At 40.7% G+C, this 23,431-nt stretch overlaps 2 protein-coding genes across 3 annotated transcripts in view; one reads left to right on the top strand and one right to left on the bottom strand.

Annotated features, from left to right (window-relative positions):
* Positions 1 to 23,431, top strand: part of carmil3 (capping protein regulator and myosin 1 linker 3) — a 176,091-nt gene that overhangs the window by 121,776 nt on the left and 30,884 nt on the right. For both annotated transcript variants that reach the window (XM_060929877.1, XM_060929887.1), the window contains exons 19-22: positions 8,656 to 8,752; positions 12,278 to 12,332; positions 12,695 to 12,867; positions 17,363 to 17,431. In XM_060929877.1, the coding sequence (XP_060785860.1) occupies positions 8,656 to 8,752; positions 12,278 to 12,332; positions 12,695 to 12,867; positions 17,363 to 17,431 (394 nt within the window). The remainder of the gene's footprint in view (positions 1 to 8,655; positions 8,753 to 12,277; positions 12,333 to 12,694; positions 12,868 to 17,362; positions 17,432 to 23,431) is intronic.
* Positions 5,287 to 6,389, bottom strand: LOC132886785 (uncharacterized). The gene has a single exon (XM_060921853.1). The coding sequence runs from the start codon at positions 6,356 to 6,358 to the stop codon at positions 5,444 to 5,446; it is 915 nt and encodes a 304-aa protein (XP_060777836.1). The 5' UTR covers positions 6,359 to 6,389; the 3' UTR covers positions 5,287 to 5,443.

Genomic DNA, 23,431 nt, shown 5'->3' with positions numbered 1-23,431 from the left:
GATTTTCACACAAGTCCTAAAAGTAGATAAAGAGAACCCAGTTAAACAAATGAGACAAAAATATTATACTTGGCCATGTATTTATTGAGGAAAATGATCCAATATTACATATCTGTGAGTGGCAAAAGTATGAGAACCTTTGCTGTCAGTATCTGGTGTGACCCCCTTGTGCAGCAATAACTGCAAATAAATGTTTCCGGTAACTGTTGATCAGTCCCGCACACTGGCTTGGAGGAATTTTAGCCCATTCCTCCGTACAGAACAGCTTCAATTCTGGGATGTTGGTGGGTTTCCTCACATGAACTGCTCGCTTCAGCGAGCATTTCGATTGGATTAATTTCGAGCATTTCGATTTCATTTCGATTGGATTAAGGTCAGGACTTTGACTTGGCCATTCCAAAACATTAACTTTATTCTTCTTTAACCATTCTTTGGTAGAACGACTTGTGTGCTTAGGGTCGTTGTCTTGCTGCATGACCCACCTTCTCTTGAGATTCAGTTCATGGACAGATGTCCTGACATTTTCCTTTAGAATTCGCTGGTATAATTCAGAATTCATTGTTCCATCAATGATGGCAAGCCGTCCTGGCCCAGATGCAGCAAAACAGGCCCAAACCATGATACTACCACCACCATGTTTCACAGATGGAATAAGGTTGTTTTGCTGGAATGCAGTGTTTTCCTTTCTCCAAACATAACGCTTCTCATTTAAACCAAAAAGTTCTATTTTGGTCTCATCCGTCCACAAAACATTTTTCCAATAGCCTTCTGGCTTGTCCACGTGATCTTTAGCAAACTGCAGATGAGCAGCAATGTTCTTTTTGGAGAGCAGTGGCTTTCTCCTTGCAGCCCTGCCATGCACACCATTGTTGTTCAGTGTTCTCCTGATGGTGGACTCATGAACATTAACATTAGCCAATGTGAGAGAGGCCTTCAGTTGCTTAGAAGTTACCCTGGGATCCTTTGTGACCTCGCTGACTATTACACGCCTTGCTCTTGGAGTGATCTTTGTTGGTTGACCACTTCTGGGGAGGGTAACAATGGTCTTGAATTTCCTCCATTTGTACACAATCTGTCTGACTGGATTGGTGGAGTCCAAACTCTTTAGAGATGGTTTTGTAACCTTTTCCAGCCTGATGAGCATCAACAACGCTTTTTCTGAAGTCCTCAGAAATCTCCTTTGTTCGTGCCATGATACACTTCCACAAACATGTGTTGTGAAGATCAGACTTTGATAGATCATCATCAAGTTTATTTGTACATCGCTTTTAACAATAAACATTGTCGCAAAGCAGCTTTACAGAATTTGAACGACTTAAAACATGAGCTAATTTTATCCCTAATCTATCCCCAATGAGCAAGCCTGTGGCGACAGTGGCAAGGAAAAACTCCCTCAGACGACATGAGGAAGAAACCTCGAGAGGAACCAGACTCAAAAGGGAACCCATCCTCATTTGGGCAACAACAGACAGCCTGACTATAATATTAACAGTTTTAACAGGTATAACCCTCAACTGTCCTCATGGGGCCGTCCTTCACAGGAGTGGGGCGATAAAACTCCGACCAGACACAGGGCACCAGGATGGATCAAGCAGGTCCGAGGGGCAGAAGAGGCCAGCATCTCAATCCCAGGATCAACATGTAACTCAGAGGGACAGATGGGGGGGGGGAGAGAGAGAAAGAAAACACGTTGTTAGGTATGCCCTAAAAATGACAAGTATTAAATCTGTGTGGTTGGCTCGCAGAGACGAGAGTCTTTACATCAGGCATAACACACAATGGCATGTTAATATGGTAAAAAATATATCATGACCTGCTCTGGCTGGATGCTTGATTGGGTGATGGGAGCACACTCCTCAGCAATGATGAGATGCAGATGGGACCCTTAGGGCTGGCCAAGACAATTCAGTTACATTTCACCAGGTCTGGGACATGCGACAGAATGTCTGACGGCCGATTCCCTGCAGGCTACGATAGCCAGTCGAGGTCCCCACCATCTCCACCAAAAGATTTCCTGTTGACTCCATGTAACTCAGAGGGACAGATTTGGGGTGGGGCGGAGAGAAAGAAAACACAGGTGGTTAGGTATGCCCAATGTCACCTGAATAAGTAGGAACAGTATACATATTGCACCGAGTACAAGCAGGGACTCCGGCAACTAACTATGACAGCATAACTAAAAGGAGAGAGCCAGAAGGTAACACAGGCATGAGGGAGCCCCGGGACATAAAGCAGCCAGCCACTACACCGTCAACAAACTCGAGTGAGCAAGCGAGTGGGGACTGACAGCATCCATACATCCCAGTTTACCAAAACACTCTAGGTCTGAGGACCCTCTAGATCTACTCCTTTACCTCATAAACACCATTAACAAAAGGCTTGACTAAACAGATATGTTTTCAGCCTAGACTTAAATGCTGAGACTGTGTCTGATTCCCGAACATTACTTGGAAGGCTGTTCCATAACAGTGGGGCTTTGTAAGAAAAGGCTCTGCCCCCTGATGTAGCCTTCACTATACGAGGTACCAGCAGATAGCCTGCACCTTTTGATCTAAGTAGGCGTGGCGGGTCATAGAGGAGCAGAAGTTCACTCAGGTACTGTGGTGCGAGACCATTTAGTGCTTTAAAGGTCAATAGTAGTATTTTATAATCAATACGAAATTTGATTGGGAGCCAATGCAGTGTGGATAAGACAGGCGTGATGTGGTCATATTTTCTAGTTCTAGTAAGGACTCTTGCTGCGGCATTTTGAACTAACTGGAGCTTGTTTATGCACTTATTGGAACATCCAGACAGTAAGGCATTACAATAATCCAACCTGGAGGTAACGAAAGCATGGACTAGTTCTTCTGCATCATGCAATGACATTAAATTTCTTATCTTTGCAATATTTCTGAGATGAAAGAAAGCTATCCGGGTGATGTTATCAATGTGAGTTTCGAATGAAAGCCTGGGGTCAATAATCACTCCGAGGTCTTTTACTGCTGCACGTGAAGAAACAGAAAGGCCATCCAGAGTCACTGTGTAATCAGAAAACTTATTTCTAGCTGTATGTGGTCCTAGCACAAGTACTTCAGTCTTGTCAGAGTTAAGCAGAAGGAAATTTATAAGCATCCAGTGTCTAATGTCCTTAACACATTCCTCAATTCTATTAAGCTGGTGTCTCTCATCAGGTTTTACAGAGACATACAACTGTGTGTCATCAGCATAACAGTGGAAACTAATACAATGTTTACGAATAATATCGCCCAGAGGTAACATATATAGAGAAAAAAGCAGTGGACCCAAGACAGAACCTTGTGGAACACCAAACTTTACCTCGGTACGTCTAGAAATATCACCATTTATATCAACATACTGATAACGATCAGTTAGATAAGACCTGAGCCAGGAGAGAGCCATTCCCTTAACTCCCACAACATTTTCTAGTCTATCCAGAAGAATGGAATGATCAATGGTATCAAATGCTGCACTAAGGTCAAGCAACACAAGTAGCGAGACACAGCCCTGATCAGACGCCAACAGTAGGTCGTTTACTACTTTAACCAGTGCTGTCTCTGTGCTATGATGAGGTCTAAATCCTGACTGATACATTTCATGGATGTTATTCCTATGTAAATATGAGCATAACTGCTGTGCCACAGCTTTTTCAAGGATCTTGGAGATAAAGGGGAGGTTTGATATTGGCCGATAATTGGACAGCTGACAGGGATCAAGGTCAGGTTTTTTAATCAGGGGTTTGATAACTGCTAGTTTAAAGGATTTGGGTACATAGCCAATCATAAGAGAAGAATTTATTATTTTTAGAAGCGGTTCAATTACTCCAGGCATTATCTGTTTGAATAGATGTGTCGGTAAGGGATCTAGTACGCAAGTTGAGGCTTTTGATGTAGAGATTAATGAAAGTAATTCAGTTTCTTTTAGGGGAGTAAAACATTCTAACTGATGGTCTGATACAGTTATATTGTTAACTACAAGGTCACTTTCATTGTCTAACCTTAAATTAGTAGTTTGAATTTTTTGTCGGATATTCTCAATTTTGTCATTAAAAAAATTCATGAAGTCGTTGCTACTACATACTGCAGGTGTGCATGTGTTGATAGTGGACTTATTCCTGGTTAATTTTGCTACAGTATTAAATAGGAATCTAGGATTATTTTTGTTATCTTCTATTAGGGAGGAGAAATATGTTGATCTCGCAGCACTAAGAGCTTTTCTATACTTCAGGAAGCTCTCCTTCCAAGCTAATTTGAACACTACCAATTTTGTTTGACGCCATTTACGTTCCAATTTTCGAGTGGTCTGTTTTAATGTGCGAGTGTCATCATTATACCAGGGTGCTAATTTTTTTGTCTCTGACCATTTTCCTTTTTAGAGGAGCTACATTATCTAAAGTATGGCGGAATGTTGACTCTAAGCATTCAGTTGCCTGATCAAGTTCTGCAGGGGCTGACAGTGACCCAATCAAAGTTGACAGCTCTGGGAGATCATTTATAAAGCTCTGTGCAGTAGTTGACGTGAAAGTACGTTTAATACAGTAGCGTGGTGAGGTGCATATATTATTACTCAGACATATTTTGAATGAGATGAGACAATGATCTGAGATAAGTTCAGACTGTGGAAGTATGACTATATTGTCTACGTTTAATCTGAATGTTAGTATTAGATCAAGGGTGTGACCACCATTATGGGTCGGTCCTATGACATTCTGCTTAATCCCGACTGAATCTAAGATGGACACAAACGCTGTTTTTAAAGGGTCTTCTGGGTTATCGAAGTGAATATTAAAATCTCCGACAACTAAAGCTTTGTCTAAGGAAATAACCAAATCTGAGATAAAATCTACAAATTCAGAAAGAAACTCAGAATATGGCCCCGGGGGCCTGTAAATAATAAGCAATGGAATTAACTGGGTAGACTTATTTTTCGAGGCTACATACATTATATGAGTATGAAGAACTTCAAATGTATTAAATTTATAACCAGGTTTGTGTGTTACACCTAGATAATCGTTATTAATAACCGCGACGCCTCCTCCTCTGCCAGTTAGACGAGGCTGGTGTATATAACTGTATCCAGGAGGACTCGCTTCATTTAATGCTATATATTCATTTGGCTTAATCCATGTTTCTGTTAAACACAGTACATTAAACTCCTGATCAGTAATGAGTTCATTAACCATTAGCGGTTTAGATGTAAGAGATCTAATATTTAATAGCCCCACCTTTAGATCAAAGGTGCTGGCAGCAGCTGTACAGTCAGTCTGATCTAATTTCATATTGATTAGGTTACTGGAACAAACTCTCTGAAAATTTCTACCTTTTTGTTGAGCTCGGGGAACAGACACAGTCTCGATGTAGTGGGCCCTGAGTGACGACTCTGTGCAGCTAGCAGACAGTCGGTTTAGCCTGTTCGTCTGCTCCCTGGCCTTGGCTCTGGATTGTCAGAAATTAACTAGGCCTGTTCTGAGACTATGACCTATGCTGCAGGAAATGAGAGCAGCACCTTCCCGAGTGGGATGGATACCGTCCCGCCCTAACAGGCCAGCAGTGCCCTCAAAATTAGCCCAATTATCTATAAAGCCCACACTGTTTTCAGAGCACCACCTGGACAGCCAGCAGTTCAGCGACCATAACCTGCTGTAAGCTACATCGCCACGCCGCATTGGGATGGGGCCAGAGCATACTACAGCATCGGACATCGCCTTCGCTAATTTAAACACCTCTACAAAGTTACTCTTAGTAACCTCAGACTGACGAAGGCGTATATCATTAGCTCCTGCATGGATAACTATCTTTGAGAACCTGTGCTTGCCTAGGACCCTAAGATTACCTGCTATGTCCGGCGCCCTGGCTCCCGGTATACACCTGACTAAAGCTGCTGGTGCCCCTAAAGGCTGAGCTAATTTCACGTGCCGTATGATAGAGTCCCCTATAACCAGAGCTCTTTCAGGTTTCTCAGTGGGTGCATCACTAAGGAGAGCAAACCTGTTCGACACGTGACGCGGAGAGGAGTGGTGCTCCCGTGGGCGAGCCTCAGCGGTAGCTTTGGCTCTACGCTTATGCCGCCGAGCCGTCACCCATTCGCCCCGCTGTAAGGGCTCTAATGCCGGAGTTGGGGGATTACTAACTCCACCTAGGGCGTCCAGACTTTCCCTAACAGAAACTACACTGTTCTCACGCTCACTAACCTGCTCTAAAGCCTGGACACGCGCTTCTAGCACTGAAATCTTCTCCGTCAGAGAGCTAACTAATCTGCACTTATCACAAGTAAAGCTAATAAAGCTATCGCTAGTGACGGAGGAAGAATGACTAAACATCCTGCACTCAGCACACTGAACAGGCTGAAGGTGTGCCATGATGAAAAGATTCACGTACCTTAAATGAAGATCTGTTGATATTAAAGCAGATCAGATGGCCTCCGCTTGTGGACTTTACACAGGAGGAGAGAAAAAGACCTGTTCTTTAAATAAATACCTGTTCTTTAAATAAAACAGGGTGCCCACTAACACCTGATTGTCATCCCATTGATTGAAAACACACTAATTTCACCTTCAAATTAACTGCTAATCCTAGAGGTTCACATACTTTTGCCACTCACAGATATGTAATATTGGATCATTTTCCTCAATAAATAAATGACCAAGTGTAATATTTTTTGTCTCATTTGTTTAACTGGGTTCTCTTTATCTACTTTTAGGACTTGTGTGAAAATCTGATGATGTTTTAGGTCATATTTATGCAGAAACATGGAAAATTCTAAAGGGTTCACAAACTTTCAAGCACCACTGTATAGCATATTTGACAATAAAGTTGACTTGACTTGACTTTTATTTGTCACATGTACACTCAAGCACAGTGAAATTCATCTGCATTTAACCCATCTGAAGCAGTGAACACACGGATGCACACACAAGTGAGCAATGAGCACACACATGTACCCAGAGCAGTGGGAAGCTATGCTACAGCACCTGAGGAGCAATTGGAAGTTAGGTGCCTTGCTGAAGGCACTTCAGCCCAATGCCGCCCCATGTTAACCTAACTGCATGTTTTGAACTATGGGGGAAACCGGAGCACCCGGAGGAAACCCACACAGACATGGGGAGAATGTGCAAACTCCACACAGAAAGGCCGCTGGGCTTGAACCTAGAACCTTCTTGCTGTGAGGTGACAGTGCTAACCACTACACCACCGTGCCGCCCTAAGGATAAGGGCACAAGCCTAAGCTGAATGCCTGTAATCTATGGTCCCTCAGATGGCACCGCATCAAGAACTGTCACTGATCTAACCACATGGACTCAGAATTACTTTGGCAAACCTTTGACAAGTACTACAGTTTGTGGAGTTACATCCACAAATGCCAGTTAAAACTTTTCTGTGCAAAAAGGAGGCCTTATTTTAACTGTGTCCAGAAGCACCGGTTGACTTCTCTAGGCTCGGAGGCATCTGGGATGGACCATCATATAGTGGAAACATGCATTGTGGTCAGACAAATCAGGATTCCAGGTCTTTTTTGGAAGAAATGGACACCGTGGGCTTTGGAGCAAATCCAAAAAGGACCATCCAGACTGTTTCCAGCAACAAGTCCAAAAGCTAGGGTCTGTCATGGTTTGGGGTCGTGTCAGTGCCCTTGGCAAAGGCAGCTTACACTTCTGTGATGGAGCATTAATGCAGCAAAGCACATTGAGATTTTGGAGAAACGTGCTGCCTTCAAGACGACATCTTTTCCAGGGATATTTCAGCAAGATAATGCAAAACCACCTTCTGTATACATTACAAAGGCATGGCTGTGGAAGAAGAGGGTGCCTGTCCCCAATAGATAATATGTGGTGAATTTTGAAATGAAAAATATGACAACAACGACCCCATATTGTTACACACCTTAAGACCTGTTTACAGGAAGAATGGGGCAAAATAATACCTGAAACACTTCATCACTTGGTGTCTTCAGTCCCTAAACACATTTCAAGTGTTGTGAGAAGGAATGGCAACATTATAAAGTGGTAAATGCTTTACTGTCCCAACTTTTTTTTTTTTTAAATATGTTGCAAGAATCAAAATTGAAATAAGTGTTTGTTTATTTTGGAGAAGAAAAAACAAAACAAAAAAAAACCCAATAAAATTTGTGAGATAAAACATCAAATTATGTGATTATGGTATTGTTTTGAGTGCAATACAGGTCAAAGATTATTTACAAATCGTTGTTTTCAGTTTTAACTTCAACATACCATCTTAACTTGTTCTGATTTGGGGTTGTATTTTTCTGTTTTAAATCATGTCTTGTATTATTATGTTATACCATATTACATTTGGCAGCAAAGGAAAAACAATACTATTTCCTCTGTCCTGCTTCAGTTACCAATTTTCTATCACTGATGCTTTTACACCAGTGGAAAAAAGTGTGTATGTTTCAAGGTAGTGCTCTTGATGCTATTAAAAGGAACTCTGTCATAGACACTCAAGAAAAATCTGGCAACACTGGAGGTATGAACTACAGTCTGGTGATTTGCGTAATCCTATAAAATCCACTTAACTGCGTACATAACCAGATTCTGAATACACGTAACATCCCCCACATAAATATTGATGTAACTCTGAATATGGCTCTGTGTGTGTTAACCTATATTCTGATTCAGTGTTTGGTAATTCAATTCAGGCTTGGATGCTGATCTTTACTCGGTCATCCCAGCCTTCTCTCGTCACCCCTCCCTCAAGCATCTGCTGCTGGGCAAGAATTTCAGTGTCAAGGGCAGGTATGGAGCAGATGGCTCAGATGTGCATTAAGAGTCTTTGAAGAACTTGTTTTGCGGCTTGGCTAACCTTTTAACAGCCGGTTCTCATTTGCTATGTAAAAAAAACAAATTGTTAAATTAACTGCTCATGATTCAGCAGCACAATTAGTTTTTCAGTGGAAAAGAAGCTCCACTGCATTTTTGTTAATAAGACAATAGCAAAGTCAAAAAGTCCCCAGAAGAAGCAGGAAAATTAAATTAAATAATGTACGAATAGCTTCATTATAGACATGTTAATTGATTTCATATTTGGTAGAAATGACTTGCAACCATGTGATCAAAATGTGCTACGTCATGAGCGTCCACCATTGGTAGATATACAAAGCAACTAGGATGGCAGCTGCTGAAAGTGTGTCTGTAAACAATGCTGAATTTTCTCAGTATTACCACAATTTGAATGATTGAGCAAAGATGCAGTGCCTTGCAAAAGTACTCATCCCCATTGGTGTTTGTCCTGTTTTGTTGCATTACAAGCTGGAATTAAAATTGATTTTTGGAGGATTAGCACCATTTGATTTACATAACATGCCTACCACTTTAAAGGTGCCCATTGTTTGTTTTTTTATTGTGACACAAACAATAATTAAGATAAAAAAACAGAAATCTGGTGTGCATAGGTATTCACCCCCTTTTGTATGAAACCCCTAAATAAGAGCTGGTCCAGCCAGTTCACTTTATAAGTCACATAATTAGTTGATTAAGATCCACCTGTGTGCAAAGTGTCACATGATCTGTCAGATGATGTCTGTATAAATCAATCTGTTCTGGAAGGACCCTGATTCTGCAACACTACTAAGCAAGCAACATGAAAACCAAGGAGCACTCCAAACAGGTCTGAGACAAAGTTGTGGAGAAGTATAGATCAGGGTTGGGTTATAAAAAATATCCCAAACTTTGAATATCCCACAGAGCACCATTAAATCCATTATAGCAAAATGGAAAGAATATGGTACCACTATAAACGTGACAAGAGAAGGCCGCCCACCAGAACTCACAGACAAGGCAAGGAGGGCATTAATCAGAGATGCAACAAAGACACCAAAGATAACACTGAAGGAGCTGCAATGATCCAGAGTGGAGATGGGAGTATCTGTCCATAGGACCACTTTAAGCTGTACACTCCACAGAGCAGGGCTTTATGAAAGAGTGGCCAGAAAAAAGTCATTGCTAAAGAAACCACGTTTGGAGTTTGCCCAACAGTATGTGGCAGACTCCCCAAACACATGAAAGAAGATTCTCTGGTCAAAAGAGACAAAAATTGAACTTTTTGACCATCATGGGAAATGCCATGTGTGGCACAAACCCAACACCCTGAGAACAGCATCCCTACAATGAAGCATCGTGGTGGCAGCATCATGCTGTGGGGATGTTTTTCATCTGCAGAAACAGGAAAGCTGGTCAGGACTGAAGGAAAGATGGATGGCACTGAATACAGGGCAATTCTAGAGGAAATCCTGTTTGAGTTGGCCAGAGATTTCAGACTGGGACAAAGGTTCACGGTCCAGCAGGACAATGACCCAAAACATACTGCTAAAGCTACACTGGAGTGGTTTAAAGGGAAACATTTAAATGTCTTAGAATTACTTAATCAAAGCCCAGACCTCAATCCAATTGAGAATCTGTGGCATAACTTGAAGATTGCTGTCCACCAACGCAACCCATCTAACTTGAAGGATTTGGAGCAGTTTTGCCTTGAGGAATGGGCAAAAATCTCAGTGGCTAGATGTGCTAAGCTAATAAAGACATACTCCAAGAGACTTGCAGCTGTAATTGCAGCAAAAGGTGGATCTACAAAGTATTGACTTTGAGGGGGGTGAATTCCTATGCACACTCTAGATTTCTGTTTTTTTTTATCTTAATTATTGTTTGTGTCACAATAAAAAAAAAAGTGCACTTTTAAAGTGGTAGGCATGTTGTGTAAGTCAAATGGTGCTAACCCCCCAAAAATCCATTTTAATACCAGCTTGTAATGCGACAAAACGGGACAAACACAAAGGGGGCTGAATACTTTTGCAAGGCACTGTAAATATGTGTGGTTTTGACCCATATTATTTTTAAAAAAAAGTCAGACTTTTCTGAAGATAAGACGCTTCTACCGACCATCGAGTATGAATACAGGTCATTTCGTCCAGTGCCTTTTCATCCAATAGTTAGGACATTTTGTCCAAAGCCCTATCAGTTATTTTATGTTTCAGGTATTTGTTTGTTCGAAAAAAGGAGGAATTCTCAATGGAATTTGATCGAAGCAAAACACATTTTTGTAAAGCAAATGAGTGCCATAGTACATGCGCTGCGACACTAAAGAGTGCACTAAGGGGGGTAACTACGTCGGCCTGTGCCACTTGCTGACCCGGGGATGAGTTAACTCCCTTGTCATTGCAGGCTGCTCACTTGCATGTCTGTGTTTCCGCCTGGATCATATTAAATCTTTAGGTGCCGAGCAGGGCTTTCGTTCGCAAACACTGGAATACCTGAAATATAAAATAATTTGATGAAAAAGGCTTTGGACAAAATGTCTTAACTATTGAACAAAATGGTCACTGGACGAAGTGTCCTGATTCCTTCGTCTCCTGTCTGTACTAAGCCTCAGAGTTTCCTCGCCCTCTTTCCAAATCACGGACGGAATTCAAAAAAATTGGAATGTGCCACAGTCACGAGTACTGTTGTGACCACAACCATATACAGCACAAAGATATGGCATAACTAAAAGAATGCTTAAAGCAGTGGAAAAGCAAAGAGAGTTGCGTATGCGTGACTATGTTTTGTATGGAATGTCGCTTGACCCCACATTTGTATATCCACCAACATTGCCGACATCCGGGTTTCTATTTTGCTTTGACGTCGCTTGCAAGTCAAGGATTACAGGAGTTACCAAATTTTGGGGGGCAAATGGCCCTGAATGAGCATTATGTATACATTTAGGTTATAGGACGACTGTCACATTTGAACATTTATTCTACGAGTGTGTAACGTGTGCAGCATGAGTGACTAAAACCAAAGTAATATTCCTTGGACTTGGCAGTCTAGTGGAAAGTGTTGTGGGGTAAAAGGAAAACAAGCCACACCAATATAGTGTGATATGAGCCAGTGTTGTAGAGGAAGTCGACGTGCCTGGTTTCCACTTGACGCATGATTTTGTGTGCATGTGCAGAAGAAGCAGCAAAGTGAGCGACACTGTTCACACACTTGCTGCATTTCTACATTCGAAGGATTTAAAAGCCACATTCATTACACTGCATTTCAGAGACAAAGCATCCCTGTCCATCAGGTTTCTAAGTCAGACTGCAAAATGTTTAAAGATTTCATACACCGCAACGTTAAACGCTCTGATGAGTTCTGGCTCTCTTAAAACTTTCTGCTGTCGTCATGATTGTTGTCATAGGCTGGGTCTCAAATTGAAAACCCTGATCTTACATTCAAAAGTATTTACTAATCTCATGCAACATCCATTACATCTTATCTCTTCCTCTCTCTTTTTCTCTGCAGGTTGCTGGATGAAATCATACAAAAACTAGTGCAGTTAGTGCAAGAAGAAGAGTGTGTGAGCATCCTGAGACACACATACACTCTCACAGAAGTTTCTCTGGACACAAAAACACACTTTCTTCCCTTTCTGCTCCTGTGCAAGCATTTAGTCTGGGGTCTGTTGTGTGCATTATAGTGCAGCTAAATAATTTATCCCTTTGTCTCTCTTTTTTGTCTCGGACTCCCTCTGAAAGTCATTTATTTAATTTTCTCTACTTCAAGACTTTGTCTCACTGCATATAAGCACTGAACTCATTCAGTTTATGCTGTTCTATGCTGAACACATTCTGTACACACACTTTTCTTCATTACCAGTGCCCATTTTCACCCCTTTTTTTTCTCCAACAGTAAATCTTATCCCTTTCTTTTTGTCTCCAGGGTCTGCAGAGTTTGTCCTTGGCTGACTCCAGACTGCGATCCCGAGGAACGGTGCTAGTGAATGCACTCGGCAGCAACGCATGTCTCAGGAAAGTGGATTTGAGTGGCAATGGTCTGGAGGACACGGGGGCCAGGATGTTGAGCAAAGCCTTGCAGATCAACACCACTCTCAGGTAGAAGTCGGGTTCAAAACTCCACTATGAATAGAATTTTGCAGAAAATTTATATTATGAACAGAAATATGGTTTTGATAGCATAATATACCTTAACAAAATAAATCGTAAACATATAATTTCTGTTCTCTTGAATTGAGAAAAACAGCATATATTTCGATGAGCTATTAAGTTATTCCAAATCGTTCCAGAGTAAATAGCATACGTTTTATCATTTTAGCACCCCTGGTGCTAAAATAACATGGCTTTTTTTTGTGCACCTTTGGGATGCATTCACAGTAAGTGTTCTCAACTTTCATGTTGATCCTTTGTTGAGATGGTCTCACTTCCTGTTTGGCAGCTTTGCTTTCAAATTTGTCGGCATGTTACAGGCAAATGGTTTTGATTATCAAAAATTCTTCTTATAAGCTTGATGTAAATTTGTCTGAAGATCATTTGAGCTGAATTTGGTGAAGATTAAACAATTTTTTTAAGTTAAAAAATGGCGGAAAATGATGTGGAAAAGGAAGTTGGTTCCAATATTAAACGTTTTAAAAATTATAAATGTACCTTGAATGTTGACCCAGTGGTGGCGTGAAGATATTTTCAAGTTGGATTTTTTTTTTTAAGAAATGATGGGAAATGTTGTTGGAGGGAAATAATTAAGAATTATTCCACAAAATTGAGTCGTATATGAGCTGATAGCCGGCGAGGAGTGGAGCACCGAGTTGGCTATAAGCCATGTACAACGAGATTGAGTGGAATAATTGTTTTATTATATCCATATTCACTGGATTTTTGTGAAACAGAGCATTTTCGATAAATACAAACTTTATACAAAATGTCTTACAAAATCATTTTCACTTAGGCAGACTTCTTAAAAACCTACTGATGGCTGCACGAATTGACTTTCGTGTTGTTTTTCTTGTAGAAAGTGCCGTCTCGCTGTCGTGCCGATGTATAGAATATCTTTAGACATTTATTTAATTCTTCCTTGCACATTTCAGTTCTGTAATTTTCAAACTTCTTTGAGCTTTTGAACCAGACTAAAAAAATTCAACAAATTTTGATGCTTAAAAAGAATGTTAAAAAAACCCAGCAAAATTACAGTAGCAATTTGTGAAAAAATGCTATAATAATAATTCTTGAAAAATATTTAAAAAAGATATGGTCTTTCCATCAAATACTTTCATTCCATATTTTGTTGATTTTGTGTATTTTGGGTTTGTTTTTTTTCAAGTAGAGTTATTATTTCGTCCTCGGTTGGTTCAGCAAAACGCTCCACCATTTTGCTTTTCTCTACTCACGGTATATGAGCTAATAGCCTAGTAGTAGAGTAGCCAATCAGAGTGCGTGATTGCTCATATCCAGTGAATGTGGATATAATAATCAATAATATAGTGTTGTGCAGAGGTGGACAAAGTACCCAATTTCATTACTTAAGTCAAAGTACAGATCCCACTGGTCAAATGTTACCCCAATACAAGTGAAAGTTGTACTTAAAAAAAAAAGTTGTACAAGTGAAATTTTTTACTTAAAGTATTGAAGTACTTGCTTTTAAAAATACTTAAATATTAAAAGTCCATTTTCTGTCAATGCATCGTTATATTATTGCCACAACGCTTACAAAACTTAATGCCTCTGAAGCAACCGACTGGATTTACTGACTAGCTTGTGGAACCTGTAGAATAATCACTTGGTAGAATGTTACAAAATGAAACACAACTGAACTGAAAAAGAGCCATTGTCATTTTCATTTTTTTAAAATTGTAACACTCCTCCCCACCCCCACAAAGCAGCACGGTAGTGTTTTGACCCAGATCTGGCAGTGTGTGCACATGTATATGTATGTTAATCAGGAAGACAGTGGAATAGCTGTAAATGCAGCTTGCTGAGAAAATAAAAATGACAGTCCAACCTGCTTAAAACCCAGGTCCACACCTCGAGCTTAATAACTGCCCAACAGCAACACTGCTTTAAGCAAGGCAAAAAAAGTGCAAGACCATGATCTGACATCAAAAAAAGTTCCAGCAATTTGTTGTGACTGACTAGTTCAATACTGTCCATCTCATAGGTCTCACGTGCGCATGTGCAAGTGTGTGTATTCATGCACATATGAATCTGCCTGTGGAATCATGGTGGTTTAATGTTAAGCTAGCTAGTCAGTGAAGCTCCACCTGACATGCTAGCAAACTCTTTTCAAACTCAAAATCATATTGGGTAGCTAACGTTACTAGAAAAGAAAGATTTCTACATTTTGTTTATTTGGCAAGATTATGCTAAAACATTTCTGAAAGCACTTCAGATAAGTTAATGTTATGTTAGCATAACTCCGTTTTTACACGCTAACTGTGTCCAAGTTAGCTATGCGTTATCGTTAGCTGTGGACAAGTCTATGGCAACTTGGCGGGAAAATCCATAGTTCCCCATTTGACTAACCAGACTGTATAGGTATTGCAACATTATCGCTAGCTCTAAAAGCACATAAAACTTCATTGCAAGCTTTCTCTTGGAATAAAACGTTTACATATCTCAATATGCTTCCGCAGGTCAGACGGCAAGTTTTTGTAGGCTGTGATGTGCTCCGTTTTAGGCAAACAAAGCAAACATTTAAAACAAAACAACTCTTTATTCCTTTCAGAAAACTGAAACATGGGTTCTAGCTATAGCCGTGGGTGCATGCATTCCCCAGAAGCACCGCCTCCTTCCATTCTGCCATCAACTGATCATGTCAAATAATGCTGCGGAGAAATCATTGATCTTGATTTTATCCAGTCTATGGACGTGACATGACCCTAGTGATTTACTGATAGGTTGTCTCAGTGTCACCTGCGAATAAACCAATCACGTTTTAGAAAAGAAAAGAAAAAACATCCACTTTCAAAGCCACTTCATGTAATAGTAACGAGTAACAAGAACCTTGATGTAGTGGAGTGAAATGTATGATATTTGTCTTTCAAATGTAGTGAAATTAAAGTCATAAGTTGCCAAAAAATTAATACTCAAGTAAAGTACAGATACTCAAAAAGTGTACTTAAGTACAGTATTCAAGTAAATGTACTTCATTACTGTTCACCTCTGGTGGTGTGGCCAGGTGTGGCCTAATGTGAGGTAGAGTTAGCGTTATTTCCCAATAACCTCATATCGTATATACATTTATGAATTTAATTATTAAAGAATGATTTGTCATACATTTCCTCCATTTATAGTTACATTTAATGTTGTGGAACATCCATAAAAGAAGTTAGTTACTATTATCATTTGATAATAGTAACTAACTTCTTTTATGGAGGTAAATACATTATTGCAGCTATAAATAGTTGTTCCTTTAACATACCCTTTTATTCTCTCTATTCAAGTTTACTAAACAATAATGGAGCTTATCATATCACCGAGGAATCACAAAGTCCGAACTGCTCTGTCCTGAAGACTTTCCCATGCTGGAAAAATTAATGAATTATCCTCTGATTCTGAATTGAGTTGAATTGAATTGAAATCAGAACCTTATGACTTTACTAAGAAGAGACAGGACAAAGAGATGAGATCATGTAACACAGCTGAGAATTACAGTATAAATACATGCAAGAATTCACAAAGAACAGTCTCAGGGCTGCTTATACACTCATTAATGCAAAATTGACTAATTAGACAAGAAGAGCTGAGACAGCAGGAGAGGCCAGCTAGTAGACAGAATACAAAACAAATTTTTGAACACAAAGCAAAATAAAGATCTGTCATTGTGTGTCAGGAGGAGGACTGATGAGGAATTGGACTGATGAGCTATAAATAGTTGTTCCTTTAACAGACCCTTTTATTCTCTCTATGTATTTCAGTTATACTGAAATACAGTGCTGGGAGCAGAGACAGACATGATGTGAATATCCATCACATCCTTAAAATTACTGAATGGACTATATGGCTTTCTTACTTTTGAAACATTATGACATGTTTCAGTGTGTATTTATTGACAGCGTTCAGAGACATTTATTTCACAATGTTGGGAGTCTCCAACATCAGAGCTTTTTCAGTAACCCCAAGTTTTCTGCCACAGGGAAGTCTTGAGGATAGAGTGCTTTGCAGTTTCTTGTTGACACAAGCTACATTTTTGGTCATTTAAAAATGAGTAAGAGGAAAAAAGAGACACTCATATTTATAGCTGTTATAATGTAAATATTAACTTGTTTTGGCATTCCACGCCAATAAATGTGTAACTGTAAGTGTGTGTGTGTGTGTGTGTGTGTGTGTGTGTGTGTGTGTGTGTGTGTGTGTGTATTTAAAAAAAGTATCACGCACTCTTTAATGAACAAAAAATAAAATGCTGTTGTCTAAGAGGAACAATGGGCATCAAGATGTGTTATTTGAAAATAATCAACATTTCCACCTTGTGTCAAGTCGAAGCAGCTCACCCCATCATTGATTATTTTCCTATAATAGCACATGCCCGAATGTTTTATTCCTGATGTACAGTTGTATTTGTATAGTTATATTTGTGTATTATATTCTGTTATGTTTTTAGGAGCGTGACATGGGATCGGAATAATACTACAGCTGCTGGTTTTCAGGATGTAGCCCGATCTATGGAGCAGTAAGACACACACACACTTCCACTCTCCAGTACACTCAGAACTATCCGATGATTCAGTTGTTTGTTCCTTTTTAAATAGAATTTTCTAATACCAGCTACTTGACCTTGGAGCCTCATTCAGTGCTGTTTAGTCACCTGTTTCTAGGCAAGTTAGGACAACTGAATAGTGTGCGCGCTATAAAACAAGTTGTAGAAGATCTAAATGCTTCATTTTATAGTGCATTGGGAACATTTTCATCTGTTGCTGATTCTTTATAGAAAAGTCTACTTTGTTGAAGTTATCAGCTGTTCATTGATGGAGACAAGAGCGCAAGATTGTTCATGACAACTGCAGTCCTAATGTTATCATGTTGATTGTAGTCCTAAGGCATCATAGCAAAACTGTTAGTGTTCAGAACCATCTTCTAAGTGTACCTTTAGACTGTCCATATGGGGCCATCCCCCACAGGAGTGAAATACAGTAATGAGAACACCAGCCAGAAGTAGGGCATCAGGATGGATCAGGCATGTCTGAAGAGCAGAAGAGGACAGCATCACTACTCAAAGAGAGACAGAGAAAGAAACAGAGGAGGGGGGAAATAAATCGCAGATTGTTAGGTATGCCTGTTGTCACCTAATGGTTAAGAACAGTGTTAATTGTGTGCTGAGTGAAAGCAGGGACTCCAGCAAGACTATGACCGCATAACTAAAAGGGAGAACCAGAAGGTAACACAGACAGTGAGGATGCTCTGGGACATAAAGCAGCCAGCCACTCCACTGTCAACAAACCTGCATGAATGCCTGAGTTTGGGGGGGACACAGCATCCATACAACCCAGTTTACCTTGGGGGGAGGGGTGACAGCATCCATACAACCCAGTTTACCAAAACACTCTATGCCTAAAAACTCTCCAGATTTGCTCCTTTATCTAATAAAAAGCTATTAACAAAAGGCTTGAATAAACAAATGTGTTTTCAGCCTAGACTTAAACATTGAAACTGTGTCCGAGTCCCGCACAATACTTGGAAGGCACTTAACTGTGTAAATAAGGCTCTGCCCTCTGATATAGCAAATAGACTCTACCTTTTGATCTAAGTAGGCATGGTGGGTCATAAAATACCAGAAGTTTGCTCAGGTATTGTGGCACAAGATAATTCAGTGCTGTATAGGTCTATAGTAGTATTTTGTAATCAGTGTGAAATTTGATTGGGAGCCACTGCAATGAGGATAAGATGGGGGTGATGGGGTCATATCTTCTAGTTCCAGTAAGGCCTCTTACTGCTGCATTTTGGACTAACTGAAGCTTGTTTATGCACCTACTGGAACATCCAGACAGTAAGGCATTACAATAATCAAACCTAGAAGTAACAAAGGCATGAAGTAGTTTTTCTGCATTGTGTAGTGGCCTAATATTTCTTATCTTGGCGATATTTCTACGATGAACAAAGGCTATCTTCATAATATCTACATGAGTTTCAAATGAAAGACTGGAGTCAATGATCACCCCAAGGTCTTTTACTGCTGCACATGAAGAAACAGAAAGGCCATCCAGAGTTACTGTGTAATCAGAAAACTATAGTAATATGAAAAAATAAGTGCATTCCATGGAAATTGTAGACTTTTATAAGCATATTTTAAACAAGCAAACATTTCATCCTTTTATACAGTGCCTTCAGATAAAGGTGATATACTTGAATAAAACAATTTAAAAAATTAGTAGGGAAACTTATTTAACAAAAATATCAATAGATGTAATATTCTTTTGCGGAGAAAGTAAGTACACCTTTGGCTTCAGCAGCTACTTTTGCCCCCTTTAATAGAAATAACTTCTTGTAGGTGTTTTACATAATTGTCCACCAGTCTCTGACATCAGCTTGCTGAAAATGTTGACCACTCTTCTATGCAAGATTCCTTCAGTTGCAAGATGTTTGAGGCTTTTGTTGCATGTACTACCCTTTTCAAATCTCCCCACAATATTTAAATGGGGTTCAAATCTGGGCTTTGACTAGGCCATTCCATAAACCTCCATTTCTTCTTTTTGAGCCATTCCTTGGTAGATTTGCCAGGGTGCTTAGGATCACCATCTTGTTGAAAGGTCCACCTTTGGTTCAACTTCAGTTTTTGAACAGATGGCCTTGCATTATCTTCAAGCACTCTTTGATATGATTTCAGAATTCAATGACTGCAAGCTTCCCAGTCCCTGAGGCAGCAAAGCAACCCCAGACCATAACATTTCCACCACCATGCTTCACAGTGGGTATGAGGTTCTTCTCCTGAAATGCAAATCTTTGGTCTGCACCACACATTTGTATTTTTACTGTGGCCAAACAACTCTACCTTTGATTCGTCTGTCCAGAGCACATTATTCCAAAAGGCCTGGTCTTTGCCTATATGATCATTGGCAATCTGTAGTCTTGCTTTAATGTTCCTTTTGGACAGCACAGGCTTTTTCCTGGCATGCCTCCCATGCAGGTTAAATTTGTCCAGTCTCTTTCTTATTATAGATTTATGCACTTTCACACCAACAATTGCAAGAGTTATCTGCAGATCCAGTAATGAAATTTCGGGGTTCTTGGAGACTTCTTTCAGCATAAATTTTTGCTGGGGTGGCCAGTCCTGGACAAATTGGCAGTTGTTTGAAATCTGTGCCACTTATAGTTGATTTTCCTTACAGTGGAATGATTTTATATCTAATACTTTAGAGATCTTTTTAAATCCCTTGCCAGATTCATAAGCATCCACAACCTTTTTTCTGAGGTCCTTAGAGAGCTCTTTAGATTTTGGATGATACCACACTTTTCAATAGCAAAGTGAACACCAGACCCTAGATGTCAGGTTCCACCTGCAGGAGGTTCTAATCAGTGCCACCTAATCTGGAACACCTGATTCTAATTTTCTGGACTTGAAAGTGTGATAAATGTAAAGCCTAGGTCACAACCTGATGTACGATTTTTTGGCTATGCGATTTTTGGCGTTTCCCAAATCGCTCCGTTTTTTTTGTTCATGGAGAAAGACGCACGTTGGCCGTAAGTTTGTCTTGCAACCTGAAAAAAACGTAAGCGCCCGTAGAGTTTGTTTGACATGACTCTGCGGCCAGTCTACGGCTCAAAAATCAGCACGTCACACGCGCGCCCTCCGTGCGTTTCTTGCGGTTTTTGCACATAGACCGGACTTAGGAGCACGTACGGCCGGTTGTGACCGAGGCTTAAGGGTGTACGGTAGTTACTTTTTTGCACTGATTCTTTTTTTTTAATTTAAATTATGGAAATGACTACAAAATGTAGGGTGGCACGGTGGTGTAGTGGTTAGTGCTGTCGCCTCACAGCAAGAAGGTCCGGGTTCAAGCCCTGTGGCCGGCGAGGGCCTTTCTGTGCGGAGTTTGCATGTTCTCCCCATGTCCGTGTGGGTTTCCTCCGGGTGCTCCGGTTTCCCCCACAGTCCAAAGACATGCAGGTTAGGTTAACTGGTGACTCTAAATTGACCGTAGGTGTGAATGTGAGTGTGAATGGTTGTCTGTGTCTATTGCCGCTTTTCCACTACCAACGCGGCTGAGTCGGGCTGAGCCGTGCCGTGCTGAGTTGGGCTGAGTTGAGCTGAGTGGGGCTGTTGGAGTTGCATTTCGACTACAACCGCACTGAACCGTGCTGGCTGGAAGTGGGTGGACACATTGGGTGGAGTTAGCGAAAGTGGGTGGACGTCACGTGATGTCCTTAGGCGGCGCAAACAGTGATATCAGTGATCTTTTAAGCGGTAGTCTCACGACCCAGATAGTAAACAATAAACATGGAGGACATGGAGTCGTTAGTGTTGCTGGTCTTGGTGCTGTGGCTTGTTGTCATCGACAATGCCAACAGATACTGGCAAGAGCGTATAGATGAGGCGAGGCGCATAAGGCTTCAGAAATTCTCGTAATTCATAATTATTCTTCTTCCGGGTTTACGGTGTTTACAGATCCCAGCGTGCTCGTGGGGCGTGTGTGGGCATGTGAGGACACTCCTCCTCACCAATCAGTGCACAGGGGAGTGTCTCCTCACGCCCCTAGCCCTACTCGGCTCGGTTTGGCTCGCTTCAGCCCCACTCCAAAACCGTGCGAGTTTTGGGTGCTAAGCAGGGCTGAAGCGAGCTGAGTCGTGCTGTTCTGAGGTAGTCGAAACGCGAGCCGTGTCGGGCTGAAGCGAGCTGAAGTGAGCTGAAAAAGGGTAGTGGAAAAGGGCCATATGTGTCAGCCCTGTGATGACCTGCGACTTGTCCAGGGTGTACCCTGCCTTTCACTCGTAGTCAGCTGGGATAGGCCCCAGCTTGCCTGCGACCCTGTAGAACAGGATAAAGCGGCTAGAGATAATGAGATGAGACTACAAAATGTCAGTCTTATATGTTGTTTGTTGGAGTATATTACCTTTGTCTGTAGACATTGTATCAAAGAGAGTGAAATGTTTGCTTTTTTAAATATGTTGAGAAAAGTCGACAATTTCCATGGAATATACTTATTTTTTCATGACTGTAACTTGTAGCAGCATGTGGTCCTAGTACAAGTACTTCTGTCTTGTCAGAATTAAGTAGAAGTAGGTTAATAAGCATTGTCTAATAAGTCTAATGTCCTTTACACATTCTTCAGTTTTCTTAAGCTTTTGTCTTTCATCTGGCTTTGCTGAAACATAAAACCGTATGTCATCAGCATAACAGTGGAAGCTAATACCATGCTGATAGGTTTTGATCTGTCTGTACTGAAGGAGGTTGAATTGACAAAGCATGATCTAGGAATGTAGATAGACCTCTGCCACCTAGGAAATTCTGCCTCACGGAATGATATGGGAGCAACAGTCACTGACACAGACAGAGCTGTTCAGAGATGTTCTCAGTTTATCGAAAGACAAACATGAGTATATATCCACATTCAATAGTGTGTTGTAGCTAAATGATTGGAAGATGGGATTTACAAAGCCAAGTTATCTGTGTATGATATAGTAACATCAATGGATGATGTTATACATCACTATACAGTACATCACTTGTCAGGATAACCTCATGAAAGCAGAGAGACATTACTGGTCAAAATGAGCTTACAGAGCAGATGTGCAAGTGAAAATAAATTTCAAGGATTTATCCAGAACTGGCCAAAACAAGTAGCAATCAGACCAGCCTGTATGAGTTTCAAGCATGCCAAACAGGTACAGTGGCTTACAAAAGTATTCATACCCCTTGAACTTTTTCACATTTTCCACCTTACAACCACGAACTTAAAAGTTGTTTTTGAGATTTTATGTGATAGACCAACACAGTGTAGCACATAATTGTGAAGTGAAACGAAAATGATAAATGGTCTTCAAAATTTTAAACAAATAAAAATCTGAAAAATGTGATGTGCATTAGTATTCAGCCCCCCTGTGTCAATACTTTGTAGAGCCACCTTTTGCTGCAATTACAGCTGCAAGTCTTTTGTGGTATGTCTCTACCAGCTTTGCACATCTAGACACTGAAATTTTTGCCCATTCTTCTTTGCAAAATAGCTCAAGCTCAGCCAGATTGGATGGAGAGCATCTGTGAACAGCAATTTTCAAGTCTTGCCACAGATGCTCAATGGGATTTAGGTCTGGACTTTGACTGGGCCATTCTAACACATGAATATTCTTTGATCCATTCCATTGTAGCTCTGGCTGTATGTTTAGGGTCATTGTCTTGCTGGAAGGTGAATCTCCTTCCCAGTCTCAAGTCTTTTGCAGCCTCCAACAGGTTTTCTTCCGGGATTGCCCTGTATTTAGCTCCATCCATCTTCCCATCAACTCTGACCAGCTTCCCTGTCCCTGCTGAAGAAAAGCATCCCCATAGCATGATGCTGCCACCACCATGTTTCACAGTGGGGATGGTGTGTGCAGGGTGATAAGCAGTGTTAGTTTTTTGCCACACATAGCGCTTTGCATTTAGGCCAAAAAGTTCAACTTTGGTCTCAAAGCACCTTCTTCCACATGTTTGCTGTGTCCCCTACATGGCTTCTTATGCCTGTCTTTCAACAATGGCTTTCTT

Source organism: Neoarius graeffei, chromosome 1 (assembly GCF_027579695.1).
Source record: "Neoarius graeffei isolate fNeoGra1 chromosome 1, fNeoGra1.pri, whole genome shotgun sequence".
Classification (NCBI taxonomy): domain Eukaryota; kingdom Metazoa; phylum Chordata; class Actinopteri; order Siluriformes; family Ariidae; genus Neoarius; species Neoarius graeffei.
This window is presented reverse-complemented; position numbering and strand designations above follow the sequence as displayed.